This window comes from Trachurus trachurus (assembly GCF_905171665.1).
Source record: "Trachurus trachurus genome assembly, chromosome: 3".
Classification (NCBI taxonomy): Eukaryota; Metazoa; Chordata; class Actinopteri; order Carangiformes; family Carangidae; genus Trachurus; species Trachurus trachurus.
The window spans coordinates 27,040,805-27,053,150 of record NC_139893.1 but is presented as its reverse complement, the minus strand read 5'-3'; the positions used below and the strand labels follow the sequence as shown (position 1 = coordinate 27,053,150).

The window sequence follows — 12,346 nt, the reverse complement described above, 5'->3', positions numbered from 1 at the left end:
GTGGTCGCCACAGTCGGGCGCTCTCAGTAATCAGGATGAATGTGCTGATGGTGCCATGGCGCTGCAGCGACTGGACTCCAGCTGAACTCATCATCCCTCTGAACAGGAACCTGAGCTCCGACTGAGGTGAGTTCACCTGTCTCCATGGTGACTGTATGATCTCATCTAAATTTGCATCAATCTACATCACAACGTGTCACCAAATCAGGCTGATGTGAAGGCAGCGTGACACTGCAGCAGATTACATATCATATTATATTAACACTCCAGACAGTATAAAAGTTAGGCTACATGTCCATGTGTAGAGTGATTGTAGATCGGGTCAAATGCTATATATTAGGAAATACTGTGAAAGTATGACTGTCTCGGCTGACAGAGAAATGTACTGTAACTAAGTAACTGAGCCTTAAAACCAGCTGTCAGGACTTCTGTTACTTTGTGATGTCACAACAAGGCAATGACCAAGCCTTGCCCACCTGGACCCACCATCCCAACATGCGCAGGATTTGGTTTCTCTGAGTGTTTTACCTGAAATCTGCTCTGTTTTATTGGGTCATTCAGAAAACAGTCAGCCAATGAGAGGAAAGGCTCAGAGCCTCCTCTTCTCTGACTGGCTGACACCGACCTGTTGTTACCAGAGCACCGTGGAAAGACCTGAGAGAGGAGATGTAAAACTATATTGAAATGATTTATATCTTTTCATGGATCATGTCATTCTGTGTAACAACAGTTGATGACTTTTATCTGCAGACAGTGGGTCAGTGTTGGCATGCAGGTGTCTTCGCCGACCTTAGGTTAGTTCACTGTGGTAAGAAGTGTCTGCAGCAACAGAGAAAACCTTTTATTAGACTGAGTGACAGCTGTTATACCAAGTTTATCAAAGCCAAAGTTTACAGGTGAGATGACAGAGCCCTTCCACCAGCTACAGTTACTGTGATTGTCATTATGCACCAGAACGTTTCACTGGACCAGACGTAGAAACAAACACAGCTGGAAGCCATTTACATCATGCACTCAATGAGGAGAGATTGCATAGCTCTTCACTGTTTGCCCTTTAAAATTGTGCTGTTGTGAGAGGACCCACACAGCACTGAAGTCAGAAAAGCCCTGTTCTGTTTCCCCCTCGTCCACCTGCCGTCATCCAGAGTCTCCGCTCAGTCCACAGGAGACATCAAGCTCTCTGGTATAAAATAAGACCCGCCCAAGTCGCCTCAAAACATCCAGGGTAATTAAAGAGGAGGGTTTCATGCATTAACGAGTTTCCCTTTAAAATGTCTCCACTGTCTCTGTGAGCTTCAGCTGGCAGTCGCTGACCAGATGTGGTGTTGGAGGAAGACTCCCCCGACAGGTGATAGAAAGGACAGGCACTGAGTTGAGGTGGGTCTGAGGTTCAGGAGGAGGCGGACTCTGGAGGGTTAAATCCGGTTTGGACCAGGAAACTGCATCAAAGTGGAGACGTCTCTCCTCTGCAGGATCTCGGCCGCATCTCATATTCGAACGTGGAAATTACTGCGGACAGAAAACAGACCAGTCTCAGACAACAGGTCACACGATCAACTCACCGGATACATGTCTATGGTTCTTCTTGTGATGGGAGTGCAGCTTTGCATCTGTACCTCAGGAAGTCCGGAGCCTTGGAGATCATGTTCTCAAAGTCGGAGAAGGAGAGCTTGCTGTCTCCGTCCAGATCGGCCTCCTCGATGGCTTTGTCACAGACCAGCGCCACCTCCTCTGGGGTCAGCTCTCCTTTGGTCAGCTTGTTCAGCGTCTTCTCCAGGTCCTCCTTACAGATGAAGTTGTCCCTGTTGAAGTCTGCAACAGAACCAGGATGTTACCCAAAGATCAGCCGACACAGTTTCTCAGAGGATACGAGGACCTGGTAGATCTTACCGTAGATCTTGAAGGCGTAGATGGTCTTGAGCTCTCTGGGTGAAGTTTCACCGAGAGCAGAGAACATGTCCACAAAGTCGTTGAAGCTTAGGTTCCCACGTCCGTCCTCGGAGAACGTCTCCACGATCCTGTCTCTGAACGGGTTTTCCTGTCAGAGCATCAGCACAACAACTCTCTGAGCTTCTGTCCATCAGTGAGTGATCAGGGGTGGTATTAATGAAAGGTTTGTCTTTCTTTTAGATTTAGTTTAATGGTAAAAACTGGCAACATGGTTCAAACAGTCGCTCACATAATAACAACCGGTTGAAAACAGTTGGACAGGGTCTCTCTACCTTCAGCTCCGGCATGGTGACGATGAGTGTTAGAGGGACTCTGATGTCGGGGTTGTTGGTGTAGTCCAGAGGAACTAGATGTGGAGCCAGCTCACGATACCTTCCATGTAACCTGCAACAGAGAAAGAGGGGTAAACACAGCAGCTGCCATGGCACATGGGGGTTACCATGGCAACAGCACGTCTGTCTGTCTGTCTGTCTGTCTAGTTTTGATTCATGCTAAAACAGGATCTTATTAACAAGGAAACTTAGAAATCAGGAGGCTGCTCAGTGAGGTTGCTCCGTTCCTCTGGAGCTTTATTGTGGAGGCGCAGCAGAAGATGTTATGACATCATCAGAGGTGGGTTTGAAGTTTTTTATTCTTCCTATCCTGTTTGTAGTTTTCTTATTCTGTAGTTCCTGTGATCATGTTAATTTTGTGGCTCTTTATATTTCCTGTGATATAGTTTTGTAATTCTCAGTTTGTAGCCTATTTCCTGTTATGTTTTAGTTGTTTCCATCGGGTAGAAAATAAAAATAAACAACAAATAAATAAATAAATAAATAAATAAATGATGTGATCAATAATCAGAAGTTGCATCCGGTGCTCACGGAGGCTCTATGACACTGTAGCTGTGGGGCCGTGGCTGTATAGTGACTCCACCTGCCACCTGACTCTGAAGTGATGGACGTATAACACTGTAACATGCTGGGAACTCACCGCATGATCTCTTTCCTGGTAAAGAAGGTGCAGTCCTGAAAACAAACGAACAAACCAACAGGTAAACTAATTAGTAGACAGATGATGGTGATGAGTCAGAGCTGCTGAACCTCAGGGAGGATCTGCTTTCACACCATCAGTCAGCATCACAACAGCAGGATGCAGAGGGAGGCTGGAGCTCAGCCAATCAGCAACAGGAGAGACTCACCCTGCTCAATTCTACTGTGCTCTACTGTTTTCTACTGCACATCCCTGCGACAAGTGAAATTAAACCTTGTTAATTCAGTTCACATGGTGTTTCTGCTCTGGTGCCCGTGGTTGTGTTTGCGGGGTGAATGCGCGTCTGCGGGTCTGAGTCACCTGATACGCCTCCAGCTGCTCCTCGGTGAAGGTTGTCTGCTTGTTGCCCATCCTTTTCGGCTGACTCTCCCATCACACAGCTGCATCACACTGCAGCTTCCCGCGGCTCTCACGTCCGTCTAAAATCTTTCTAAAACGACATGTTCGAGTCCAGCAGCTGCTCCACACACAGCCCGATCCTGGTCCTGGTCCTGGTTTGGGTCTGGGTCTGGGTCTGGTCTTGTCCTCCCCCTAGGTGCCGCGGATCTCTGAGCTGCAGAGGAGAAGGTGATTTTGACGCCTCAGCGATGGGAGGCGGTGCGGGGAGCAGCCTGCTGCCTTCAGGAGCTCCTCGTAAAATCCAGCTTTCATAGGGCAAAAAAGCCAAGTTAGTTACCACCACAGTGAATGAAGATAACTGAGAGTCCACCTGCAAGAGACAGAGACACCGTGTAGCCTGAATAGAGACAAATAGTTAGAATTAGTAGTTAATAAGTTTAATAAATCATTTCTCAACAGTTGTTTAATTAAACCCCTCAAACACAACAGTAGCCTACAAATATTCTACAAGCTATAGTCATGAACGAATAAAACACACTGTGTGACTCTTTGGTGTGAGTTTTCTGATGTTTCAGATACCGGTAGGCTATTGAAACATTCAGTCAAAAATTAACTAATTGATTAATTAAAATTAATGATTCGATTCAGGATTTATAATCTTAGTTTCGCAATAATAACAATAGGCTAATAGCCTAATTGTACCGATAATAATAATAGCCTACTAGTATTAGTAACAAGAACAACGGCACGACATTGTTGTTGTTAGAGCTTACTGCAGTACAGATGTGATAGCCAGCTGTTACAGGCTCGCCCTCAGCTCCTAATCAACACGAATTAAAACTAAATCTTCAAAAACCTTCAAATCTGGCAACCCACACTGTCGCTGGTCTCTTGACGTCACGCTGTCGCCAATGACGTCACTTACTTCCTCTGTGCGCCAAAGATCGTCTATCGCCGCGTTGATCAATCACTACATTTACAATCTTATTCTTGTGAGATATACATTTACACAAAATGTATATTCAAAACAAATTAAATGTGTCACAGAATAATATAATTAAAAGAAAACACATAAAATGAATACAAACTGAAACAATGACACAAACAACAGCTCATTTTATTTTATTGTATTTTACCGTGTAGCTACATAATAAACATGAAACATTTATTTTTGATTTGATTATTGGTTATTGATTGAACTACTTTATACACATGAAATGATAAATCGGCTTACAGGACATGAACTCAGCTATTCACAAATGTTCTAAGTCCTGTAAAAACACCTTTGTAAACACATCTTTGTAAATCACCGATTGATTATACTCATTTGTTGATACGTTGGTTCTGATTGTGATGTCATTTCGGACTTTTCTACGTGTTTTTTTCCCTTTATTTTCAAACAACAATGAAATATTGAAGAAAATAAACAGCTGGGAATTAGCTAGAAAATAGAAGCTCCCACAGCAGTGACATCACTGAAGCGCTGTTTGTATATTTATACATGTCGATAATGAAGATGATGGCCAATAATATCTTTGGTATAACTTTGACTTTACCAGTGACTGCACTTCCTGGTCGAGCTGACGCGCATCCGTCCGCCTGCGCGGCTCGGAGGAAAGCGTCAGAGTGAGAGCTCGCCACAGAGGATCTTTGTCCCGGAGTGCAGTATGGCCGGCAACGTGTGGAGGTCAATGGTGAGAAAAAGATGCTTTAAACCCCGTTATCGTGTCGTCGTTAAGTCGCGGACTCACTGTGTGTCTGTAGCCGCTGAAGTGTCTCCGTGTCCGGTCGTTGTGTGGTTTTTGTCCCGGTGCTTCTCCCGCTGCCGTCAGCGGGTTAGCCTGTTAGCATGTTAGCATGTGAGCTAGGTGTGTGTCCTTCAGCATGACGGCAGCCAGGTAGCGGAGCGGCGACCGGTTTTATCAACCTGACACTCCCGACTTACGTACCGTTACTTACTGTCACCGGCGTCGTGAAGTTTCCACTGCATTGAAAGGACCACTGACACTGTGACACCGGGACACCGGGCACCGGGCACCGGGCTGGAGGCTCCGGTCAGGCTGTGCCGCTGCTGGGACGCGGCCGTGAATCAAACTCCGATTTAAAAAAAAAACATCATCTAATGTAAAGTTTCTTAGCACTCTGGTGAAAATCTGTACGGAACAGCTCAAAGCAAACCACAGGTGCTCGGTTGATTCGGCCTGCGTCAAATCTCTAAATTCAGCAGTGATTGTAATGAACATGTAAATAGATATGAATGGGTCCTGTAGGTAAATTGACACTCCGCTCTTAGACTGAACCAGGAAGAGGATCCAGAGTCCTCCTGGATAGACAGAGTAAATAGAAAACATGAAAACAAGACGGGAATGTTCACTACGAAACACTGTTTAACTTTACTTCATCGATCTGACTTAAGGTGTACGACTTAACACTTTAAGAATAAAACAGCTGATCATCAGGAGGTTTTAAACCTCAGAGCAGAATACAATGTTTTTTTTTCCTTTCTTTATTTTTCCACTTTTCAGTGAAGGAGAATCACATGTGAAGGTCAAAGTGATGTTTGTGTCCACTGACATTAAAGAATGGAGCCACTTAGATATCAACACACTTGTCTGGGTTCAGTTCATCTCATCTTAATCTCAGGACCAAGGCCGCAGCTCAGTGTGCTGTTCACAAACCTGAGACTTTTAATGCGTCTCAGGCTGCGTGTGTGTTTTTTATGCATTGAAGTGACCTTCATGTTGTCTCCTCCAGCTGGCGGTGGGGGGTGCGGTGAGGAGACCCGCACTGTCTTCAGCTTCCTTTTCCAGAGGGGTGAGTAGTTCAGGGTCCTCCAACCTGACACCAACACACACACACACAGCTACACACTCTCACGTGTCCACATCAATGTCCCTGTGGAAACATGGTGGCAGCTCACCAGCTTACACCCCAATGATCAGAAGAAGAAAAAGTGACTCTAAACAGCTGCAGTCGAAATGAAGACTCTAAGCCATGAAGCATAGATTTAACAGTCAATTAACAATTAACAGTCGCTAGTTGTTCTGAAACTTGATGAAGGCAATGGATCAAAAGTTAAATCAACAATGGGCTCATGGTTTGAGGCATGTTTCAGTCTGAACCGTGAGTCACTCGCTCAACAGTTTCTCAGGTAAAATGTCTGATTGTCTGTTCAAATATCAAAGCTGAAAAACACGCTCTGGTAGGGTGGCAACGATGCAACAGAGCTCAGTGCAGGAAACAAGAAACATGTGATATTTATAATCAGTCAATCAGTTGATCAACAGTGTTGACAGTGTTTTGATAGAGTCAGTTCAGGATGTAGTTAGGTCTGGACTGAACCCAGATCAGTTTCCATATACTGTAAATGCCAATGTTGTATAAACACATTTTAAACAGTAACCCCCAATAAAAACATGAATTAATTCAGATTAAAATATCTCGTCATCTCTGCCCACAGATGCAGACGGTCACGCTGATCCCCGGCGATGGGATCGGACCGGAGATCTCATCTGCTGTGATGAAGATCTTTGAAGCAGCCAAAGTGAGTGCGATCAGAGTCTGATTGAGGGGGTGGGGCCTCTTCCCTCAGGTGTGTCGGAGACAATCAGCTGGTTGTGTTTATGTCCTTCAGGCTCCCATCAGGTGGGAGGAGAGGAATGTGACGGCCATCAAAGGACCCGGCGGCAGATGGATGATTCCTCCTGACGCTAAAGAGTCGATGGACCGGAGCAAGATCGGCCTGAAAGGTGCAAGTCCGCCTCAGGTGCATGAGTAGATCTGTGAGTCCAGGTCTCACCCGCCCACTCTCTGTCTCCTGCAGGACCCCTGAAGACGCCCATTGCTGCGGGACACCCCTCCATGAACCTGCTGCTCAGAAAGACCTTCGACCTCTACGCCAACGTGCGCCCCTGCGTCTCCATCGAGGGCTACAAGACCCCGTACACCGACGTCAACCTGGTCACCATCCGGGAGAACACAGAGGGCGAGTACAGCGGCATCGAACACGTGGTGAGTGGACACGTGCCTGTTGAGTAACTCTAACTCAACAGGCGATGGGACGGCAGTCTGCTGAGGTTAGACTCGGTCTGATGTCATAACAGAGCAGCAGTGACACGGAGGGAAACTGTTCTGTTCTCCTTCGATGTTGATATCAAATTTAACAGCAAGTTAAACCTTTCCGCACTTCACCTCCAAGGAACAGTCGTGTGTTATGATTGGCAGGATTTTTAATGAAGAAAAGGTGAAAACTGAAACAATAAAGGATACATACACAAAATCAGTTATAATGTTCCTTTACAGACTCTTATGATAAGGATGATAACTTACCCTAACAACTGTACATGTTATGTAAAATACTATATAATAATGTTTACCCCAAATCAAATTCCTTCAATATTCATATTACAAAATAAATATTATGACTATAAATAAATCTACTTACTGCCAATGCCACGCAAAGAGAAGTGATACTGGATGTAGAGGGATTGCTCTTTTTTTCCTATGCACACCAAAAAACTAGCAAACTCAGGTCTAGCATATATTTAACGTCAGTCCCTCTTCACTACCAAAATAAAAGCTTACATTTCAAAATAAAACAATACACATTTTGATGTTACACCACAGAAACTGTTAGCGTAGACTAACAGGACGTTGTTGCTCAGTGGAAAGATCGGTGAGGGTCAGTCTAATGTCTGTTTTGGCTGAATCTGCATCCTGTGTCCCCGCTGCAGATCGTGGACGGTGTGGTTCAGAGCATCAAGCTGATCACCGAGGAAGCGAGCAGACGGATCGCTGAGTACGCCTTCGAGTACGCCAGGAACAACCAGAGGGCGAGTGTGACCGCCGTACACAAGGCCAACATCATGTGAGTCAGTCGGCCGGTGCTGGGCACATTACTTTAAAAAAAAGTTATTAGTTGTAGCTACTAGTTACTCTCCCCAAAAAGTAACAGAGTTAGTAACTAAGTTACTACATGATAAAAGTAATTAATTATAAGGAATATGTCATATTACTTGGACTCCCTCCGTAACCCACGTTTATCTAACTACTGAATTAAAGCAGAAGTGAGTGATATATTTGTGTTAATATAAGTCTTAAATAGTTATATCTTCCGACAGCAATCACTTACATAGAGTGTTTGGACTGAAACACGGGTCTGTCAGTCACTCTGCTCTGCTCTGAGCCGAAGAGAAAACATTTATCGTATCCTACAGTTTTTATCCAATGAGGAGAGAGAACGGCATGCAGGGCTGTGTGTGCAGCCAAGGAACGCCGTGAATGTGGTGACGTAGCGACGAGGACTGTTATGGTGCGTTCAAGGAAACTCGTATTTTTCCGACCGTGAAGTGGTACCAGTTCGATCTGGTACGAGTTCACCGGTCGGAAGTTACGAGTGGCCGTTATAGTGACTTTCACCGGTAAAACAGGTCGGAAAAACACGAGTGGGTTGCCTGAAACGCTACAAAGTCGTAAGTTGTGACTTGAAGCTGTAATTTACGATTTCAAAAGCCTGCCTGGAACGCAGCATTAGCGAAAACGACCGGATCACTCACTTCTGCTTTAACCAACTCACCCAGTATTCCTACACACAGGCCGGCTCCATGACGCGCCGTATCACTCCTCCTGTTCCACACGCCGCTGATCTAAACAGCTGATAGGCGGAGTGATACAGCAGAGCCGGCCTGTGTGGAGGAATACTGAGTGAGTTGGGTAGTTCCAGATAAACAGCTTTTTCCAACCAGCTGATGAACTGAAAATAATGTGTATATAACATCCTACACTTTAACGGGTGTATTATTTTTTGATGGGACTTCTTGAGTCAAGTAACAGCGTAACGGCGCATTTTATTGTTAGTAACGATAACGACGTTGCAACGGGGGAAACAGTAACTTTTTTATTATACGTTACTGGAACGCAGTTTGTTTATAACGCTGATATTCCCATCGCTGGTGATCGGTCAGTTATTGGTCCGCGATCAGTAGCCCCCAGTCATTATGTATCTGTCTCTCTCTCTTCAGGAGGATGTCTGATGGTCTGTTTCTGAGAAAATGTCGTGAGGTTGCAGAGACCTACAAAGACATCAAGTTCACTGAGATGTACCTGGACACTGTGTGTCTCAATGTGAGTCACTGTGACATCATCACGAGTGTGTGTAGGAGTGTCTGTGCGTGTGCGTGTGCGTGTGCGTGTTTAACACCTGTCTTGTTCTGGTTCTTCAGATGGTTCAGGATCCGACCCAGTTCGACGTCCTGGTCATGCCGAACCTGTACGGAGACATCCTGAGGTGAGTGACGTGTCACTGTCACAGGGTCAGAGGTCACCTTCAGGGGGGCGTGGCTAACTGTGCAGGTGTGTGTTTCAGTGACCTGTGTGCTGGTCTCATCGGAGGACTCGGGGTCACGCCTAGTGGGAACATCGGAGCGAACGGAGTTGCCATCTTTGAATCGGTGCGTTCAGTTCATTTAAATAAAACAAATTTAGAAATGTGTTTAAAACAGGAGACAATGTCCCTGATTTGTGTGTGTGTGTGTGTGCGCTGCAGGTCCACGGCACAGCCCCTGACATTGCCGGCCTGGACATGGCGAACCCGACTGCCCTGTTGCTCAGCGCCGTCATGATGCTGCGTCACATGGGTCTCCATGACTACGGCAACAAAATCCAGGCAGCGTGCTTTGACACCATCCGAGAAAAGAAGGTGAGGCCGTCTTCAACCACGTGTCTGTTCTTTCTGTTTGATCCTTTCTGCCGTTCTAACAACGTGAACGTCTGTCGTTGTCTCAGGTGCTGACAAAGGACCTGGGAGGAAACTCCAAGTGTTCAGAGTTTACAGCCGATATCTGCCGTCGCATCCAGGACATGGACTGAAGCTCCAGAGACGGAGCTGCTGTGGGAGTGTCCTCCCACCTGGACCACTGACATCACTGACCCCCGCCCCCGCCGGCTGTGCAGCCGGTGGGAGCGGAGGCTGCTGGGGGACTCCTGAGCTGCAGTTGTTTTTTTTTTGCTTTCACCCGTATTTACCTGTCTTATCTGTCTTGTGAGGAGATGATGATGTAAGGGGGCGGGGCTTCTGCAGCAGCTTCTTGTATACGTCACACTCTGAGCAAACATGCGCACAATTTTGACATGACCAAGGAGGAATCATTTCAGGAGAGTTTCTTTGTCACAAGGATATAATCATTACATTACCGATACAACAGTTACATGAATAATAATAATAACAATAATGATATCACTCCACCTCTGTTTTTAGACAGTTGGGATATTTGCTATTTTTTTTAACGGTGGTCCACTGTAACCGCAACTATTATTTATTATTTCTTCTTCCTGTTACTGTGTCCTGCTGCTCTCTTCAGTCTCTCACATCCAGAAGGATGAGGTTTCTATAAAGGAAGGTAGAGCCACACATCTGCTCCTGTCTTTGTCTCTAACACAACACACACATCCACCATTATTATTAGTTTATTATGAATGGGTGATGTTGTACTAAACCTAGTGAAAGAATAACTCTGGAAATTCAGAGACCTGCTAAAACATGTCCTTATTAATAAACCAAGCAAACCAGTTTTACTCATGAACTTTACAAAGTAGCAGACCAGGATTTACTCCGCCTCATAACCTTTGAATCAGCTCCAGTTCTCCTCGTGTCCTTAAGCCGTGGGTTAGAGAGGAACTTATCAGGTGTCGTCACAAAGGTTAAAGACATCTTCATCGTGCATAGTTAGTGACAGATGGTACATTATAGAAACAGATTTGTAAAACAATCTTTTATTAAAGCGGACATCCTCATGAGGCCAAGAGCACAAAACACTTCACAAGTGTCCTGAAAGGGTTAAGTTTCCTTAGAATTAAATCTTGTGAGTACTTAAGGTTTTTCTCCTTAGCGTTATATTGTAAGAATCACTTAATGTCAGAGGTTACCGAGAAGATCTTCCCTAAACAACAGGATGTGATATCAGCATCTTTAGTGTCACCTGCTGCTTCCTTATGATGACGGGTTTGACAGCTCTGCTACCGGTACATATTTATTGAATTCAGGAAACATGTTAAGGAATTAAATGTCAGACTTAGAAAACATAAGGTGCTTTCTGCTGCTTGATAGATAGATATTTCATCCTCCTTCAAGATGATCAGACCCTAATTTTTTCCCTCCCTGCATCGCGTCCACTCCGGATTCTGGTTCCTCCAAACTGGCAGCCCACACGCACGCACACACCCGGAGGGCGACGTCACAGGGCCACGCCCCCTGCCTCTCAGCCGCTCCAAGCTGCTGTTAGACGGACCGGAAACACGGCGGACTTGCCTTCAAAATTAAAGTCACCATTGAATCAAACTCGAGGAGATTTCGTCTCAATCCAGTACACTAGGGTGAACTTTGTCTGGAGCCAAAGACAACTGACGCTTACCGACGTAAATGTGACTGAACTCATCTGTCAGTTTTAAGGCTTCAAGGGGGTCTCAGCACTTGTCTGCATGGTAGCCTACAATCAGAATCAGTGTATGTAAGTATGTGCACACATACAAGGAATTTGACTCCGGTTTTGCATTACTCTTTGTACTTACATGTAAAAAGCAACTGAACAGTAAGTTAAAGAATACAAAATAGTTACATAAAGTGGTCAGTGTCCAGACTCTACTGTACAATATCAAGTAGTGCAAATAGACACAAAGGTACAATTAAATAAATAGGACTAAATATGTGTATGAATATGAGTATGTGTATGTTTTATATATCTACATATTTACAGAAGAATTTGTATATACAATAGCTACATACAGCAAGCAGGATATAACAGTGTGTGTTGACAGTTGATAGTATGACACAGGAACAGGGCCAACCCTAGGATTTTGGTGGCCCTAAACAAGATTTTGTTTGTGGCCCCCCAAAACACTCCAAGCACAAACACCAAATCATCATCTCCACTTCGAAAGGAGCCAGCTGAGGTGGGCTTGGGCTGTTTCGGATGCGTCTTGGACGCCTCCCTGGGGAGGTGCTGCAGGCATGTCCCACCGGGAGGAGGCC

The 12,346-nt window shown here is 45.3% G+C and overlaps 2 protein-coding genes across 4 annotated transcripts; one reads left to right on the top strand and one right to left on the bottom strand.

The window, feature by feature from the left end:
• Window positions 1-919: 919 nt before the first annotated feature.
• LOC311008030 (calcium and integrin-binding family member 2-like) lies at window positions 920-5,466 on the bottom strand. Of its 3 annotated transcripts, none has more exons than XM_084001460.1 (7): window positions 5,073-5,466; window positions 3,283-3,626; window positions 2,923-2,957; window positions 2,223-2,334; window positions 1,891-2,038; window positions 1,617-1,812; window positions 920-1,509 (listed from the first exon to the last, which is right to left on the bottom strand). In XM_084001460.1, the coding sequence occupies exons 2-7, from the start codon at window positions 3,331-3,333 to the stop codon at window positions 1,488-1,490; spliced, it is 564 nt and encodes a 187-aa protein (XP_083857586.1). In that variant the 5' UTR covers window positions 3,334-3,626; window positions 5,073-5,466; the 3' UTR covers window positions 920-1,487. The 3 variants fall into 3 exon arrangements, with proteins under 3 accessions (XP_083857586.1, XP_083857587.1, XP_083857585.1); XM_084001461.1 differs by having other exon boundaries at window positions 5,353-5,420; XM_084001459.1 differs by lacking the exon at window positions 5,073-5,466 and adding an exon at window positions 4,095-4,189.
• On the top strand, window positions 4,952-10,729 carry LOC311008021 (isocitrate dehydrogenase [NAD] subunit alpha, mitochondrial). Its single transcript, XM_084001454.1, has 11 exons — window positions 4,952-5,015; window positions 6,076-6,135; window positions 6,782-6,865; window positions 6,956-7,070; window positions 7,145-7,332; window positions 8,055-8,188; window positions 9,342-9,444; window positions 9,543-9,607; window positions 9,686-9,770; window positions 9,866-10,018; window positions 10,105-10,729. Exons 1-11 carry the CDS (start codon window positions 4,989-4,991, stop codon window positions 10,186-10,188), a joined length of 1,098 nt encoding a protein of 365 aa, XP_083857580.1. The 5' UTR covers window positions 4,952-4,988; the 3' UTR covers window positions 10,189-10,729.
• Window positions 10,730-12,346: the final 1,617 nt, after the last annotated feature.